The sequence below is a fragment of the Rhagoletis zephyria genome, unplaced genomic scaffold (assembly GCF_001687245.7).
Source record: "Rhagoletis zephyria isolate East Lansing unplaced genomic scaffold, Rhagoletis_zephyria_1.1 Rzeph_scaffold_00049, whole genome shotgun sequence".
Lineage (NCBI taxonomy): Eukaryota > Metazoa > Arthropoda > Insecta > Diptera > Tephritidae > Rhagoletis > Rhagoletis zephyria.
This window is the reverse complement of record NW_016157133.1, coordinates 91,499-111,159: the sequence shown is the minus strand read 5'-3', so window position 1 is coordinate 111,159 and position 19,661 is coordinate 91,499. Positions and strand designations below refer to the sequence as shown.

Below are 19,661 nucleotides of genomic sequence, written 5' to 3'. Positions count from 1 at the left end.
CATGCCACTTTTTGAACCGTTGTAAATTTTTGTATGACTGGATCATTTTACACGTGAAGAAAACCGCGACAATCTTTACTATATACAATCTTTTATAAGCTCCAACAACCAAAGGATCGTATGTACTATAAACCTTTTTTATTTAGAGATGAGTTGCTCATGCGGCAGAAGAGCTTCGCCTTAAACTTGAAAATGCTTTATCGATACTGTAAGGTAAATGCCTTTAGCATAAGCCATGACTTGACAGCTGGTATTCTCGGAAGGGTTAAGCTCACTTATTCTATGTCTAGGTTAAGGATGTGGCAGTCAACTCTGAAAAAATAGTTCTTCCGCCAAGGTGGTTAGGAGAAGTATCTTCATAAGGACTACCGGCTAAACTATTTGTATCGAAAAAAAGCCTCGAAATGAAAGGTCGTTGTAAATTTTGATTTTTTTTTTTTTTTTTAGTGAATTTATCAAAAAACTTAATTTATAAGAGCCGCTTAGATAACTGTATCGCTATTATCGTAAAAATGGATGGTCAAAAAAATTTCGATCGTTAAAAATAATCGATCATAAAAATCATAGATCAAGTAGCTATCATAAAAATTATCAGTGAAAAAAATGTTTATCATACAAAATTATCGATCATAAAAACTATCGATAATAAAAATTATCGATCGCAAAAATTATTAGTAAAAAAAATTATTTTTTTCATTAAAAATTATCGCTTATAAAAATTATTGGTACCAAACTTCGATCATTAAAAATTATCGATCATAAAATTTATCGATCATAAAAATTATCGCTCATAAAAAATATCATAAAAATTATCGATCATAAAAAATAGCGATCGTAAAGATTATCGGGTATAAAAATTACTTTTGCTATTTTTTGGATTAATAACAATTTATATGTAATAATTTTATTGAGCTTTACTAACGATAAAAAAAAATTTATCGATAACTTTATTAAATATGGTCAAGCCTCCAAAACAGATATGCCACAAACTGACATGATAACTAGTTTCCCACGACAATAAGCATCCAATTGGAGCAGTTACGACACTAGTCCTAAAAATGAGACTGCGCTAAATTTTTCTTCAACATTATTAACGCGCAAAAATGCTACAATTCCGCTCGTAAAAAAAAAATATAAAAATAAAAATAAAAATAAATTTGTTTCTGCTCACATATCTACACTATGATTTTAACTCATTTGTCTTGCAAAGTATGAAATAAGCCGCAGCAAAGTGAATGTCCACTAGCTGCACTGACATTCCAACAATTGTATTCCCTTGGCTTCGCCGAGTCAGACGAGAAGTGTGATCACGCGCATGCGCAGCATCCATGTACATCACTCGCGTACATAACTTGGATGCTAGGTTGAAACTGTATATCCATTCACATTCGCACATTCGCACATAGTAGTCAACGATGCAGTTTTTTTATTCGCAGTGAATGTGAACTTGACCGTGAAAGTTGTCACAAAGCACAAAAGAGCCGCTGCCTCCTTGCCTCGCTGCTTCGTCAACTATCTATCTGATGGGACTAGCACACGCCGCCAGCCAAGATGCACCGATGCGCTGTTCAGTCAGTGGAACTGTTACAGTTACTGGAGGGCACGCAAGCTGTGACGTCAAAAGTTGTAAAGCAGCGCAAAAACAAACAAGCGACGAGATCAGATCTCTGTAAGCATGGAGGCAGGAAATAAACCTGTTTTTAGCATTGTCGGGCAAGCAACTTATCCATAATTACATATGTGGTTGGTTAAGCTAATTAAATATTAACTGAGTGACCCCACGCACTCATTGGCTCACTCAAATACATATGTATGTATGTATTTCAATTAGGATGGTCAAAAGGGGAAATCGCTATACAAAATCAACAATGCCGACAACTTCATTTCAACCAAACTGTATCGACCAGACAGGCACAGACCGCCCTCCATGCGCTCCCTCTTATTTAGCGAAATTTGTTTGCCACCGATAATTCAATAGCAATTAAAGTTAATTTTTTGCTAATTGCCTAAGCCATTGTGCAGTCATTAAAATTTTTATTTTTTTCGTGCGCAAATTTAGTGAAAGTGGACAATTACTTTCAACATTTGTAAAATGCAAATTTAATAAAATGATAATGAATAGATAATTGTAAAGAAGCAAATAAAAGTACGAAGAAATTTGCGATAAAAAACTCAAACCATCGAGAAAGAAACCAGACAGCATAGCAAGCAGCAAAGGAATAACAAAAAAGTGGAAAAAATAAAGCCATGCAAAAATATGCAAGAAAATCAAATGCACTTTGTCATCAACAGAAACGCAACCACAACCACGTTCGCCAGCCAGCCGGCAAACACGCGCTCAGTCAAATGCCAAGAAAATGACATAGCTACTCCTCATTGAGCGACGACTTCAAAGCGCTAAACCTTAGATATTCATGCAAGCGATAGCAGCAACACAGAAGTGCAGCGGCAAGTGCAGCGGCAAGTGCAGCGGCAAGTGCAGCGGCTGCGACACAGAAGGCGAACACCTTCGATGGGTCAGGCAAGGCCAAATTTTTATGCGAGTCAAGCCAATGCGACAGGTGTCCACCGTGTTACACGCAGAGAAATTTATGTGAAATGGATTTACATACTTTTTTAGTACCAGGTGACAGCGCAAGAATAATAAATAAATCAAACAAGTAGCAAACAAAATTGTGGTCTTAGAGAAAGGGCCCAAAAATAAGAAAAAAGCACCGAAAAAAAAAATCGAAAAAAGTTAAAAACTAAAATACAAAAAAATGATGAGATCACAAATATCGCGAAAAGTTCTGAAAACCCCAAAAAAAATCAAATATCGTGAATATTTTAGGAAAATTCCCAACAACTTTTGATGTAAAATATTGAGAACCTGCCGAAAATCTCGAGTCACCCTGGTAAATCGGTAAAATACTCGAAAATCCCCAAAAAAAAAATCCCCCAAAAAGTATCGATACAATCACTCGACTTTTCTAAATGAACGAAAAAGTCGCAAAACAGAACGAAAGAATCGAAAAAATCTCGAACAAATTTAGAAAAGTGTCGAAAACTCATTAACGATTCAAAGATATTTCACAAAACAAAAAAATCTACGTAAAATACAGATTTTCGAAAATCCCGTAATGTCTGGATAGGACCCGAAACATCCGAAAGAAATTACAAAAATTATTGAGAAACTCCATGGGATTCGTAAAAAACATGGAAATCATCCTCAATTGTCCCGAAAAAAAGATCGTTAAATTCAAAAAGAAAAAATAGAAAAAGTCGGAAAACAAATTTTCTAGGGTTGGCAGATGTTCTAATTTGAAGTAAACATACTGCTTTTAAAAAGTTTAATGGAATACTAAATAAAAATAATCGTAAAAAGTTCAGAAAACGCTAAGAAAACTAAGCGTCTGACAAGCGATAGTGGCAGATAGACTGGCAAATGTTAATGAGGCACACTAAATAAGAAAAAAAAACTTTAAGTTAATCAAAATTTTTAATTCGATTTTTCGTCCTAAATTGAAATTATATACTCTTAATCAACTAATTTCTCACCATGCAGAGAGCTTGTGTTGCCAAATTGAATGGCTTTAATGAATTGGTTAATAGCGATAGCTTCATCGCTGCAATATATTGCTCGATTAGGTGGCGTTTTGAAATGGTTGCTGGCATCGCATATGGGCAATAGCACATAAGGACTTACATGTTAATAGAATGCATGAACATACTTAAATACATACATATGTACACAGTACTTAAGTTAAGTATTTTCATGCATATGTAGGTACAATAGGGTGGTCCAAAAATGCGTGTAGGAAAAAGAACACTCAGAATTTGTATGGTCTCATCCCCTAGGATTGTTCTATACTAAAAAAAAATATATACCTTTATTTTTTATTTTGAAATCAAAAAATATTTAGAGGTCGCTCAAAGCGCCCAAAGTTGTGGAAGAAAGTGGAGTCCTAGGGGTGAGAGCATTACAGTTCCGACTTTACTGTTTTTGGACCACCCTAAGGTACATACATATATTTACATATGTATAATATATATTGCATACTATATACACATTAGCGTGATCCAAGAAAAAAGTAATCTACCGAATTTATAGCTTTAAAAGGATCTATTTACTGAGAAGTATTTGCTCACATAATATTGGCATAATTTGGGTTATTTTTTAGAGAATTTAACGCCCTACAAAAATATGAAATTTTTTCATCTCAAACGGTTCATTTTTAATTAAAGAAAATCTTTACATGGAAAATTTCAAATGCCCATCGACATCTTTTAAAATTAGAATAAACATTCTTCAAATGGAAGAATTTTCTTCTCAGTAAATAGGTACTTTAAGGCCATAAATTCGTTAAGTAGTTGTTTTTTCTTGTGATCACCCTAATATACATACATATGTATATCCTCGCATGTGTGTATTTAAATAAAAGACATGCCATATATTTTATTGCAACTCTGAGCCATCAATAAAATGGTTGCGACAGCAGAAGGCTATTCGCTGTTGCACTTTGCATTAATGATGAGTTTCGAAATGTAATTCAATAAAAAAAGTCTACTAAAAGATACTATCATAAAAAAAAAAAAACAACTCAAAAAGCTACTAAAGAATAAAAATAACAGCAGCTAAAAAGTCTGTATGTATTAAATTAGGAAAGCAATTGTAAATTTGTGACGTAAACCGTTTGTGAGTTGAAGAATGCTGACACTACGCTTCAACAAACAATATCAGTAAAATTTTTTTTTTGGAAAAATTCAAAAAAAAAACACTAATGAATTGAACCTAAACTAAAACTATGAAGCTTAAATTTTCAAAAATTTTAAGGTGTTCCAATAAAAATTCAACACTCAAACACGAGAGTTTGGTGCTTACTCGTAGCTGCCAAGCTGTCTTCCCTCTGTTGAGAACACAATGAGGCTCAGCAGCTATTACTCTATACAAAATTACAAGATTTATTATTGGTGGCAAATTGACATCGATCCAAAAGCCATTAAGAGTTGCAAATGCTACCAGTTAAATCGTATTAAAAACAAAATCAAATTAAATAATTTGTATAACGTAATATAATATAACAAAACATAAGCTGACATAGCATAGCATAACATAACATAAAATAACATAGCCACAACATAACATAGTAGAAACAAAATAAGATAACAACATAACATAATGCCAAAGAGTTCAGGAACATTACAAGCGTTAACTTCAACCCATTAATGTACATACACTGCCGAAACAAAGTATTGGCACAGCAAATTTTTCACATTCTAATATTTTTTCCGCCAATTTTGTATAAAAATATGGTACATTCTACAACACAAAACATAAAAATATAATTCTTAAACACACAAAACAAAACTTGTGAAAATTCGGCAAATTTTCATGCGAATTTTTCGCTTTTTAATCAGATTTTTTAGAATTTTTTTTTAAGTATGCGGATTTGTAGCGCAATCAATTTTATTATAATAAAGTACAAGTTTTAAGTAGCTAGAAATTACCGTTGATTTTTGGCAATTTTCTTTCACGCAATCTCATCGATACAAACAATTTTGTTTTCGAAAATACTTTATATGGAGAAAATGAAAAACACTTTTTTTTACAAGAATTAAATGGGCTGCAAAACTGCATACTCAAAAAAATTCTAAAAAAATCTGATTAAAAAGATGAAAATTTGCTGAATTTTCGCGAAAGTGCGAAAGGTTTAGAAGGGTCTACCGCTGGTCTGCCTATAAATGGGTTGATCATGGATTGTTTTTGAAAAGTGACAATCTGTAGCCCTAAGTTCGATGATACTTAATTATTATTAATTATTCCAATATCAACCAGCCTACTACGCAACAGAGTCAAATCACTCGAATGTATCTAATAAGCTCTAAAGAAATTCGTGGAAACTAAACTAAATTTAATAGAATTAATTAATTCGATTGTAAAATAACAATTTACCAAACTATAATCGAGTAAGCCGTAGACGTGCTGAACAAGTTATAACAACCAAAACAGTTGTACTTGTTCAAGGTTAGTTCAGATTCGTACTTAAATAAATTCAGAACAGTTCTCAGCTAATGTAAACTGTTGTATGTAGTAAATAAGTAAGCAGCAAAAAATAAATAAAATAAAACTTATGCATAGAACATACTGGTTTTCGCGATAATGAAACAACAACAAAAAAAAAAACGGCTAGCAGATGTTGCCAAATTTTATTTCAGTGCGATCAAAGGTGAAAAAGAGTACAAATGTATGTATGTTTGTGGTCCAGCAAGTTAATTATATATGCAGTAAAAGCGTATGAGCTATTAAAATTAGGCAATGGAAGAAAACATATTCGGGCCCGCCCGTTCAATTGAAGTAGCTTAAGTGACTTTAGAAGGTTTGTCTTTGAACTAAAAAAATTATCACTTTCTCTTGAAAATGTTTATATTTTTACTAAGCTTCTACGCGAAGAGCATCTTGAACTGCACCTATGGCTAGTTAAACGTTAAAATATTGTTTGGGAACCCAATGAAATGTTGCTTTAAAGGGAAAAGGGCCTATCCCTACCTGGGCTACTTTAATGGAACGGCACAGATGTAAACAATAAAAGGTATGCAAAATAGTTTGTATTTGAAACCAAAGTACGAATATAATATATGCCCGTTTTCACAAAGTCGCAACGAACTGTGGTAGTGTAAAGTTGCTGGACAAAATTTTATTTACTAAATACTCTGTTGTAGTAAATACCAAAGCAGTAGTACAGATTTCGGCTTTACTAAAAACTCAATACAATAGTACTTAGTACTTACAACTTGATGAAATACTAAATACAGTATATATGTAATTTAAAAAAAAAATCGGGATTTTCGATACTACTTCGGATCTTCGGGATTATTTCTCGATTTTCGGGACTATCACATCAAGATTTATTCGGAGTTTTCTATACTTATTTGAAATTTTCGGGATTTTGTGGTTAATTTCGGGTCTTTCGGACTACTTCTCGATTTTTGGGCCTATTACGACATTTTCGAGCCTACTTCGGGATTTTTAGTATTTTCTCGATTCTCGCCTTTGAGACTACTTTTCGATTTTCGGGACAGTTCCGGGGTATTTTGGGAATAATTCGGGATTTTCGATACTGCTATCTCTGGATTTCAGAAATAAAATTTATCTGCGAATTGTTTCGGTTAGCTGAGATGAGGTGAGTTAAGGTGAATTGAGATGAGGCGAATTAAAGTGAGGTGTGTTATGTAAGTTGAAGTGAGTTGAGGTAAGGTGAGTTTAATGTAAAGTATTAATTGCTATAGCTTTTCCTAGGTCTAAATAAAATACTAAATACCTTAGTACTTTAGTGGGAGTATTTTGCATATCTAATGTACTTGGGCACTGGGGCTACTGTGTCTTTAGAACTCATCACAAGAACTCGCCTGGTCCTAAATAAAACCCAGCACTTTCAGGTACGGCGGAGAGTGAATGCATGTGGTCTCTGACCACAGCTCGCTCAGACGTGCTAGAGCGCAGTACCAATGTAAGATTGCCTTGGTAAAAAAAAAGTTTTGAAACCCGTTATAATTACTGTAAAAAATATCGAGTTTATGATTGAGGAGCAGTAAAACGGGTATGTAAATAACAGCTACTTAACATAAAGAAGAAACATCCAAAAAAAATTGCTTAATTTCATTAAGCCTGTTAAAGTAGACAAGATAAATACATATGTATGTACATTAGACCATACCACCTTACAATGAAACAAAAAATGAGTCGTAGACACTTCGGTCTTAAACTATTTTTGCTAGGAAATTTTGAAACAAGTAATTTAAAAGAAATTTTTTTTTAATACGGGTTATTAAAATATCTCGACACCCGCGCCATCTAGCGCATTAGTTCATTAGCAGAACATTGCATTGTCATCGGTTACTGAGCCAATTTTAAAGTTCGAAGTCTCTAGCTAGAGAGGTTAGTTAAAAATTGATCGCAAGATTTGATTTCACTTCGTTTTTCCCCGTTTCGTCATATCTTCGGCATCTCAAAGCATGATATATCGATGTTTTTTCTCGAGGAGTTTCGTTCCTAAGTACATTGACCACAAGTACCCCGTTCTAGTACTTACCCACCAAATCTCAGTACCTACCACCGTAATGAACCATCCTAATAGCAGTAAATTAAAGTCCGCCAAAAATCATTAAGCTTAAATAAATTTCAATTCGAAGGCCATTTCGATTTTTTTTTTTTTTGCCGAACGAGTTGGTCGTTTTTTGCTATTTTTCGCCATATCTTCGGCATTTACAGTCGGATCTTAGAGCATTCACCTCAAGTACCCCATTCCCATACTTATCCACCAGATTTTAATTTTTTTAAAGCTCTCTAAAAATTATTATTGTGATTATTTTAGTAGAACTAGTATTTTCAAAAAAAATTTACTGCCGAATGTAGTTGTAAAAAAAAATTCTAACCTGCCTTACAAAAATACTTTAAACTCAGTGGTGTACGGCGAACTTTTTTTTGCTTGTAAGCTGGTGCGGTCTAATGTAAACTTATATTTGGATAAAATCAACTTCACATGAATGGAAATGTAGAAAAAAAAACTTAGCGTGTCACTGCCAGCGGACGCTGACTTACAACCGATTCATGCTGCGACAAACCGACCGACCGACCGACCGCCTTTTTTGACATACCACTACCAGTTCTTACTGTAACTTTTCGCGCCAGCTAAAGCGAATTAATTGCCAATCAGCAAACAAATCTACAGATAAACAATGGAAACAACTAAAAAAAAAAAAAACAAGAAAGCAAAAAATGAAACATTATACAAAATTGGGCAAAAAAAACGGTGAGCTAAAGTCGACTACGGACAACGTACGAGACGCGTTGCAGTAATCGATGTACTAAGTTGGCCGAGCGCTGGCGCGGTGGCCGGCAATGTTCTTTAAACTGAGCCTGCGTCCGAGATCGCGCTGCATTTGGCGTCAGAACGTGTGGCGAAGCGGTTGCCAGCTTACGACTTTGGTTGCTTGAATGGCTTAAACGGTGGTGGTAGTGGCCAAATCGTAAGAACTTTTCCATTGCGAATCAAACAGGAGCGCGCAACAACAAAAAATAAAGTATAGCGAGGAGCGTGGAGTGTTTTTTTTTTTTTATTGTAGCAATGAGTTGAAAAAGAAATTGTGAACAATTGAAAGCGAAAGCAAGTTACAAAGAGGAAAAAAAGCCTTCCCCTACAGTGGCTTTCAAACTGTGGCACAATCGCTCGTACTGTTATTATTAGCGCGCTTAATGAGGTGTGATTTTTCCCATACAAATACATAAAAAAAAAATAATATACAAAATGCCATTGCCACAACTGAAAGTTTACACTTTGTTATTTCTAGTTTTTTGTGGTGAGTGTGAAATGTTTAATGCATTGTGCAAAAATTAAAATGCGAAAGTTTGTGCACTCGAATTTCATTTCCTCGATGCATATGCCTCCTTCCTTCATTTCAGCGTCGGTGAGTGCTAAGTTCTCCTATGAGCGTGGCAACTGTGAAATTTTGGTGACGAGTGCCATACGCGAGATTTTAATGAATGAAATGCGCGCTCAACTGGATCCTTCGTGGCGCGAGTGGCGTAACAAGCGACTGCGTTACGATCTCTATACGCCACTGAATCCCTACAAGGCGCAAGTGTTGGTGCCAGGCGATCGCGATGTGCTACGAACTTCATATTTTAATGCAAAGTGGCCGGTCAGGTGGGTGGTATTTATTTGCATGTGCATTAGCGCTTAATTTATGTAGGGAATTTTTTAAATGCGAACTGTGTTAATTGAAATATTTGAGTAACTTAAAGAAAGTGAATGAACGGGCAAAATAAATAAATGGTTTGCGTGAGTGCTAGGCAGCATTAGTACTACCCGTACATGACTATATTAACTAAAAAAAAAAAATAAAGTAAAAAAACAATTTTACAAACAAAATAAAAAATTGAAGAAATAAAAATAAAGTAAAAAAGAACACAGAAAAAAAATTAAACTAATAATATGATCTCAAAATAGAAAAAATTAATTATAAATAAATAAAAATGTAAAATAAAACAAACTAAAATATGAAAAAATAAAGAATTATAAAATTAAGAGAAATTAAAATATATGAAAATAAAGAATTAAAATAAATGAGAAAATTAATTAATTATTCAACTTAAATTCAATAAAAAAAACAAAGAATAAACAAATTTTAAGAAAACAAAAAAATTCAAGAAAACAAAAATAAAAGAAAATAGAGAAAACAAAAAATATAAAAATTGAAAAAGAGTGAGATATCAACAGCTAATTTCACGAAAGCAATTTAAGTAAAAAATTATTTTAATTTTTTTAATTTTTATGGGAAATTGACAGAAAATAAGAAATCCAACAAGGCATTCAGAGTGGCTTTCTTGACATTGTACTTTTGGCGCCGTAATGCTACGGCCACTATTCTACAGAAGAATACGAGATGATCGGTCTGGCCAAACCTCAATTCTAAGTTAAAGTTCTCTGACACTAGATATGCGAAAACTTTCAGTGCTCGATGTACCACCATCATTTTTAAGGTTTTCCCTGAAACTGAAAAAGTTGTGAGAGTCTCTTAGGGATATTGCCGCCTAAAAGCGTAGATGTTAAAAAATACTTAACGTACACTATTAAAGGATAATCAGTTTACCGCCAGCCGCCTTAATGGTGCAGCCGAAAACTTTTGCTGTAAGCAAACCGGTGTACTGCATGAACCAAACGATACTACCAAATTAATATCGAGCATGACAATTAAGGCAGATAAGGATTCTATTTTGGGTCACCTTCAATAATTTCAAAGGATACAAGACAATTTTCGATCTCTACTCTTTTGAAATACATATTATTTCAACTCCCCACCGTCTTTCGAAAGACAAAAGCCTTTCTCGCAACTAGCTTAAAAGATCTTTTCTGTCTTTCGAAGGAATAATTGAAATATCAGCTAACGAGGAGGTCTGTTGTGTTATTCTGTTTGTCTTTCAGCAATAAGTTTTCTTAAAATTAAATTAAATTAAAAAATGTATTTTTTTCTTTTTAAAACAATACATTCTAAAAACTAAAGAAAATTAAATAAAAAAGTAGTAAATTAAAAAAAGAAAATAAGTTTCTGAAAATTAAATGATATATAATAATATATATATATATCTATATATTTTAATAAAAAATAAAATAAAAGTATTTTAAAAAGTATATAAAAATATTTAAAAAAAATTAACAAAAACATTTATATAAATTAAGTGAAAACCAATTTTTAAAAATCTAAAAAGTAATTGAAACTTAAACTAATAAAGGAAAAAATAACTATAAAAAAAAACAAAAAAGCTCCTAAAGAAGTAATCAAATTTAAAAAATATTTTGCTTTTAAAACAATGTAATCTAAAAATTAAAAGAAAGTTATATTAAAGAAAGAAAAAATTATCTAAAATACGTCCGTTATATTTAAATGAAATAATAAAAAACTTCTTTTCTATGGAATATAAAAATTAAACAACAAAAAATTAATTAAAAAAGAAAAGAACATGTTTCTAAAATTTTAATTTAGTTAAAAAAAAAAATTGTTCTTTTTTAAATAAAATCTAAAATTTAAATTAAAGTAAACAAAAATAAAAATAAAAAGATTTTAAAAGTATGTATAATTTTTAAACAATAAGATTTAAAGAAAATTAAATTTAAAAAATAAAAAATAAATAAATCAAAAAAATAAAAATTTTGAATTTAAAAACAAAAATATCCACTGCCCGATGACTCTTTTTCCCCTCGGCCATAATGACTGTTGGTGCAGCGTGGGCAAGATGACATACATACATACATACATCTCCATTTTGGAACATGTTCAAATGCTTTCTTTCAAAAGGGCTTTTCATCATGAAAGTTGGCGAGGGAGCTTTTCATGTAATACTTTCGTGTCACCATAAACAAAATCTTCCAAACTAACTTGCCTACTGCCTTTCAATAATTGTCTTACAAAAGACTTTGAACCATGATAAAAACATTAGGGGTCTTCCCTTAAACTCGCAAAAGCCCCGTAAGCCTCGTAAAGCTCGTAAATTTACGAGCCTCGTAAAAGAACTGTCAAAATTTTTATGGATCTCTATTTACGAGGCAAATTTGATGCGCAAACGACCTCGTAAACTTCAGTGTTGCCGAGGGGTCGAAATTTTTATACTAAAATGTATGATGAAATAATGAAAAAAATAATAAGCGAATAAAATAAATAAATTTCGCCCACTAACTGTATTGACTTAGGTTTTCTGCTAATTTTTGACATTTTTAATTGTACTTTAGCCAAGAGTGATAGAGACAAGATGGCGGGATGTTATGGAAAATACTACGAAATAAAAATTCTTCGCAAAATCCTGGTTGATCTGTCAAACAGTCACTATTCGCACCAATTTACACCTTTTCACAAAGAGGGAGTTCCCATAAAAGCCTCGTAAACTTACGAGTTTTACGCAGTTTAAGACTTTACGAGTTTAAGGGATTCCCCTAAGAATTGCCCTATTAGTTTAAACAAGAACTTGTAACAAAGCAACCATCATTCTCTCTCTACCTTTCAGACTCTCCATCCACGGGTGGACCGGCAAGAGCACGTCCTGTTCGAACGCAGCCATTAAGGACGCCTACCTCGAGGTGGGCAACTTTAATGTAATCCTACTCGATTGGAGTACCATTTCAATGGACATCAGCTACGGACGCATTAGCCGCCAATTATCTGACATAGCGAAGCAATTGGTGGAATTCACGCGTTTCTTACATCGTGAAGCCGGCATTGCCTACGAATCCATTTACATGGTGGGTCATAGCGCTGGAGCACACATAGCTGGCTTAGCTGGCAAACTACTTAGCCCACAACGTTTTGGCGTCATCTATGCGCTCGACCCAGCCGGCCTGGTGCAGCTCTCACTGGGCGAAGACAAGCGCTTGGCACCAAACGATGCCATCTACACCGAATCAATACACACGGACATCACGCTGCTGGGCAATCCGAGCACGAAACTTACTCATGCAGCATTCTTCGTCAATTGGGGTCTAGGACAGCCACACTGTCCAAATGCAACGGCAGCAGAATTTGATTTCGCATGCGATCATTTTGCGGCCTTGTATTACTTTGTGGAAACGGTGCGACAACCACGCGCCTTCGGTGCAGCACAGTGCAGACGTCGCGGCGGCAGCAGCTATAACAATAATATTAGCAGCAGCGGCAGCAGCAGCAGTACCAGTGGTACACTGTGGGACCAAATGGAGTGTGGCTGCACAAATGGTGCAACAGCAGCAACAATAGCGGCGGCAACGGCGGCAGGTGAATGCACTGCGACAGCGTTCATGGGCGGTGAACCAGCTGTGCCAAAAAACGGCACATTCTATCTGAGTACTCGTTCCAAGTCGCCACCATTTGGTTTTGGCGAAACAGTGCGAATCAGACGTGCAGCGCCTGCCAAATTCTTGCACAGCAGCTTTTTGAATAATAAATTTATCAACAGCATGTTGTCCAAGTGGCACAAATGAGCGTAACTAGTGTGGTGTGTTAGAGTGGGCAATTGTAAAGTGGTGGCGAGTGGTGTCTGAGGCGGCTAGCGGGCAGGCAGGCTATTGGTAGTTAAGTGCAAGCGGCTAAATATTTCTTATGATGGTATGTGTTCGGCGTAAGCGTTTGTAAGACATTTGTATTATGTAAGCTTCTAGGAGAGTCATAGGCGGGTATGCCGCCAGAGTTAAGCGAGATAACGAAGCGCAGCAATAAAATATGTGATTGCTCGCTAATGGGCGACAGTGTGTTGGAAATGTGTGCAAAAAATAAAAAAAAAACAAAGTAAATGAGATTTTTTTAGAATACGGTAGCTGAGAATGGTGCAAATTGCTTTGAAACCAATTTTTCGTTGCAAATTTAAAAAATGTTTTTATTGCTCCAGTTTGGTGACTTTAATTATACTACTTTTCGCAGTTGTGTACACAGCAATTTTATTTATTTTCAGGCGAATTTAGAAGTTCGCTCGCAATTATGAGTTGAAAAATTTCAAACGACAGCTGTGCAATTAAAGCGGCAGAGATATGTACATATGCAGTTGCTAAGAATGCTGTAATAATAAAATAAAAGATAGTACTTAATTACTCAAAAACATAATAATTTAAGATTTTTTTACCAACGATTATATCGTTCCGCCACAGTTGTTTACATGTACAAATATTATAAAATATCTGATTATACAATTTAATAATAAAATAAAGAGCTAAAAAATTAACCAAAGCTGAGTTGTCTAAAATCGAATAGTACCAAACTTAATATAGCTGTTACTAATTGACTTAAACATTTATTAATCGTACATGTACTTTCTTTTTATTTAAAACAGGGCATTGCAACAAGCGTTTGCACAAAAAATAATAAATAAAAAATAAAAAGAATTAATCGTTCTTAACCCAAGATGAATTCATATACGGTGGTATCGATTCAACAAACAAACAAAAAATTACTTGTATATTGTTTTTGGCTTTTTCTGGTCATTGTCAAATCTCAGCTATTCTTCCCCGAAGTAAAAAGTGCGACAGAAAATACAAACACTCGCACGTTTTCACTCACTGACGAACAAAATTTCAATCGCACGCTATTCACTGCTGATGAAAGAACACCACCTTATATGAATTCGCCTTGTCTTAGCCCTTTCAATGGCAAGGCAAGTACGAAAAAAAGTTTTGAAATAATATTCCTTGCATTATGGCCCTAAACATATTTAAAATAAAAACTAAAAGCAAGTCATTAAAAAACAAGCGAAACCGAACTTCATATACCCGGAGCACGTATTTAATATCGCTTTTTCCTCGATTTCCAACATTTTCGATATAATTCTCAATTAGACTTAATGAAATAATTGTACCGAGTTTGGTGGAAGTCTGTAAAGCGCTTACTGAGATAAACTTTTGTAGTCATAAGTGGGCGCTGCCACGCCCATTTTCTACAAATTTCTGATAACTTCATTTACTACTAAGAGGCTATTGCAAACATCGATTTTGAGTGAAGCAGCTTCCATAAATTTCCCTAACTTTCGTATTTTATGCAAAATTCTTTTTCAGACTCCAATTTTCAACAATTTGGTTCTAGTATTTACTTAAATATCGTAGTTTTTGTATTTTTGAAAAATACCGTTGTATGGGAGGTGGGCGAGGAAGCCTTAACGTGCGTGTCACTTAATCCAGCATTCAATACAGAACCTAATTTTCAAATAAATAGAAACATCTGAAAAAAGTTATGGTTGCGACCTGTCGAAAGCCACCATATATGCACATTAGTGTGGCCCAAAAATGCATGCAAAAAAAGTAGTTGGAATTTAAATACTATCGATTTTTATCGGTTCCCCCATTGCATTTTTGAAGTTTTTAGGGGTCCAGTAAAAAACCGTAAGTAATAAAAACTTGTCTCCTGAAGAGAAACAAAGTTTTCGGATCGAAAAACATTGATTTTCCAGAATTCTATAGCTTTTCTACAAAAACTTGTTTTCCCCCATATAAAATACATGGAAAACTTTCAGCGACCTCTAAATATTTTTTTATTTCAAAAAAAGGAATATAATTTTTTTTTTGGTACAGATTTTTTGTGGGGTGTGATCGTCTTTTTTTTTTACCACCCTAATGTACATAAATATGTATAAATCTTTCGAAGCTGGTTCAGAAGCAGAAAAACTTATATGCTGTTTCTGTTTCTTCAAGGCAACAAGGGCGAATTGAGTTGTGTACAGTATTCATAGTAAAACATAGGAAGAAATATTAAAAAATAAAATATTGGGGCTCATGAGATTTCTATCAACAATCAACCGCTCATCTCATTATAAGTAAACGTTATTTATATATTTACTTAGGTTACGCTACGCCTCAGTTTTGTTTAGAAGTCTAGATTTCCTTTTTAATTTCTTGAAATCATTAAAAAAATTTTAATGTAGTTATGTCTGATATCAGGGCCCGAATCATGGCATCCAGTGTTGCCATTTTGTTGCTTTTGGAGCTCGATTTAGCTCTTTATTTTTCTTTTTAGCCCCGAAAATTCGGCTTTAGCTCCTAGCTCTTTTGTTTAGCTATTTTCAAAATTGTCTTGCACTTTTTTAGCTCCAGAAAGTTTTAGTTGAGTTTAGTAAGATATTAAAATTCCAAATCTGTAAGTTCATTGTATAAGTGTTGACTAAAATTTATTTGGCTTTGGCAATTTTCGATACCCTCATAATATTCTATTTGGATTAATACAACTTCTATTCCTAATGCAAATGGCGCGCAAGCAAATGGAAAATGGGCGAATTAGTTTATGCAACGTGCGCGGGAGCACACAAACTATATAGGACAGTAATTCGAGCTCCGATAAGCTTAAGCGGTGTATTCTTAATTTAAAAAACTTAAGAGTTGATAAAATTTCTAATTTCAAAATATAGGTTAATGAATTCAAAAACTAATTAGAAGAAAATCGCTTTTCTGACACGCGAATTTTGTTTTTACCTCACTAATTTTACATTTAAGGAGAGACGGAAATACCCAGTCGCACTGGTTTATTGCCAAGATTTCAATTGCAACCTCTTTTCTATTAGTATGAAAGCAAATGACGAAAAACAATCCACTTACTTGACTAGGACCGATACGGTATGTGGCAGTGTCCACTTCGTTAGCGGATAATATTTGTTCTATGGTTATATCATTGGCGCCAGTGGTATCAACACCAGCCAGCAAGCCAAAGCGACGCACAAACTCGGCCAAAGGAACTGATTCTGGGAAGCCCAAACGATGCAATCGTGCCGCCTCGAGCACTTGTGAACCGCGCAACTATAACAGATCGAATGCATTGAAATAAATTACACAAATGCCATGCCAACTTCACTCACCTGACTACGCAACAAAGGAACATTCACCATGTCCTCGCTACTCGATTGCAGCGCCGCTGCATTTGGCGACCCACTCGCCGAGTAACTGCTATGCTGTCCGGCATTGTGTTGCAACATGTAACAGTGCACAAAATGCGTGCCTGTACGCCGCAACGTGTCGATTATGCCATCCACGGTGAATTTCACTTGCAACATTATGGAATTACGCTTCACGCCAGCGGAGGTGAACGAGCGTCGAATGCTGGAGACACGACGCAACGATTGTGTACCTTCCAGCCCAGCTATGGAGCCGCAAAATACTATACCACCAGCGCCACGCGTCAACGAACCAATATACAGCCGGCTGATCTCATCGCGGGAGCTGTCCTGCAGCAGTGTCACTGCATTACGTATGGCGGGGTGCTCACGGCTATGCCGCACCCAACCATCGACAGTGTATAGCACGGGATTGGTGCCTTGCAGGTGTTGCAGCACAAACTGTTTGGGTCCGGAGCACTTGCGCAACAGCGTCTGATGCTCACGATCTCCGTAGTGCGCAAAGAGGCGCTCCAGGAATGTATCATCGTTGCAGTTGGGATACATGGACTCCTCGTCGAGCAGCCACAGCAGACCGCGACGATCGTGTTCACGTAAATCACGTTGTGACGAACGCACTACATGATTTTGTGGCGCCTTATCGATGAGTGAGACCAACGGGCCAGGATGTGTTTCTGGCATGCCCTCGGTATCGATCTCCACCAGCTCCTGCGCATAGCGGTCACGCGGCGCTACCAAAGTGGTGTGATGGAAAAGCAACTGCAGGCGCTCCTGTAGGTAGTTGTGACGTAAATCGGAGAGTGTGGCACCCGTTTGCAGACCGCAGCTGGCTGGATTTTGAAAGCCAGGCGTATCGACAAGCATAATAGAAGCGATTGTGTGCGCCGAGGTGCAAATGGCTTTGTTGATCAACGCCACGACAGCAGCTAAAGCCTCAGAATACAGACCCACGGCAAGCGCCTCGAGCGACTCCCAAGCTTGCTCAGTGCTGTCGGTAGGCGATTTCGAAGGACTCGTGCCGCCGCCACCACCAGGACCAGTGACATTGAAAGCCGCCGCCGTTAAATCCTCCATAGACACGCCGAGTAGGCCAGCAGCTCGGCGTGCGGCTGATGGGTTGGCGAACTGTACGCGCGAGGCCGGACCAGCATTGACTGAAAAAGTAAGCGTGAATGTATCGAAAAAAAAACAAAAAACGGAAATTCGTATAAATAAGCGACTGCACTCACGTTTTGTAACGCCAGCCAAACCGAGATGATAAATGGCCGTCAATATACTCCAAATGCCACGCACCGCTTTCGGTTCTATATTCAGCGCTTCCAATGCCTGTGTGGTGCGCATAAACTCAGCGCCTGCGCGATGACGCTCCTCTAATTTTTGCGACAGTGAAACGAAAGGATGATTATCGGCCGCGGAAATGTTGTCCAAATGCAACTCTTTCTGCAGCAAACCTTCGGCGCCGGCGAGCAGACGACACATTATATGGAAGCTGTGATCGTTGGGTTGCCGACGACCGGCGCGCTGACGCTCGGGCAGCAGTATCTATATAAATATAAAAGTTTTATTTGATTAGTTGCATTGATTTTGTATGGGAATTTTATGCAATAATTGGTACCTGCACCGAAGCGGAGGCAATTTGCCCAGTTTGATCGAAATCTAAGCTTAGTAGCTGTGTGAAGCGCGTGGCATTCGCGTTGAGACAGGTTTTTGTATTACCGAATGCCTCTAAAATGATGTTGATAGAGTTGACCTTCTCGGCATTCAGAAAATTATTGTAGGAGCCTGGAGAGCGTGGGGAAGACGTTGAAAATTTAATGTATTATTATTAAGGACATATAAGATATTTTTAAAAAGAGAAGTACTTAAAGAAAGAAGAGCAATCACGCAGTTTCATTACAAGAGCTGAGATAGCTATGTGCCTTCAAACAATTTTTTACAATAGAGCCTTTGAAGAATGGACATATCCTTAAACATAGCATGAAAATATGAAAATTCGAAGTCGCGTTCATTTGAGTTATGACATCGAATTGCAATATAAGTTCGTATTGTCGACAAGGAGGATTTGTTTATATTTTTTTATGTGTAAAAATCTGTAATTAATTCTAGTGTGTACAAATGAACATTTCTGGGCTAGATCAGGGCTATTTCAGGACCATTTAAGGCGTAGTTCGTGATCATTTCATGACCTGTTCAGGACCATTTCGGCACTGGTTCGACTATTTGAGGACCATTTTGGGATCAGTTCAGGACCATTTCACAACTAGTCAGAATTTTTTAGAACCATTTTGGGCCTTGTTCAGGATAATTTTGGCACTAATAAGCGACCATTTCGCGACCGTTTCAAGACTTTTTCGAGATCATTTCGGGACAAGTTCACGAATCTTTCGACCGATTCGGGGTCTGTTAACGACTATTTGAGGGCCATTCTGGGACTGCACCAGTTCGGAACTATTTCAGACACCTTCCGGACTTGTTTACAACTATTTCAGGCCCATTTTGGGACTAGTTCTCAACCATTTCAGATTAGTTGATGAGTATTTCGGGTTCATTTTGGGACTGAAATTTCGGGACTGGTTCAGGACTATTTCACAACCATTTCGGCATACTTCGACTATTTCAGGAACATTTTGGGACTGGTTTGGGATAATTTTGGGACTAATAAGTGATCTTTTTGGGACAGTTTTAAGACTTGGTCATTTTTGGGAACTTATTTTGTTTTTTTTATTCTATTTTATTTTTTAATTCAATTTGATTTTAAATTTTTGGATTGTTAATTAAAAAGAAAATTTTTTTT

General features: G+C 35.8%; 2 protein-coding genes across 17 annotated transcripts in view; one reads left to right on the top strand and one right to left on the bottom strand.

Moving 5' to 3' along the window:
* Positions 1–19,661, bottom strand: part of Mhcl (Myosin heavy chain-like) — a 186,185-nt gene that overhangs the window by 92,547 nt on the left and 73,977 nt on the right. For all 16 annotated transcript variants that reach the window (XM_017622697.1, XM_017622689.1, XM_017622715.1 and 13 more), the window contains 4 exons: positions 18,483–18,649; positions 18,097–18,409; positions 16,832–18,021; positions 16,575–16,772 (listed from right to left, as the gene is read on the bottom strand). In XM_017622697.1, the coding sequence (XP_017478186.1) occupies positions 16,575–16,772; positions 16,832–18,021; positions 18,097–18,409; positions 18,483–18,649 (1,868 nt within the window). The remainder of the gene's footprint in view (positions 1–16,574; positions 16,773–16,831; positions 18,022–18,096; positions 18,410–18,482; positions 18,650–19,661) is intronic.
* sxe2 (sex-specific enzyme 2) lies at positions 8,890–13,771 on the top strand. Its single transcript, XM_017622835.1, has 3 exons — positions 8,890–9,336; positions 9,440–9,683; positions 12,536–13,771. The coding sequence occupies exons 1-3, from the start codon at positions 9,285–9,287 to the stop codon at positions 13,482–13,484; spliced, it is 1,245 nt and encodes a 414-aa protein (XP_017478324.1). The 5' UTR covers positions 8,890–9,284; the 3' UTR covers positions 13,485–13,771.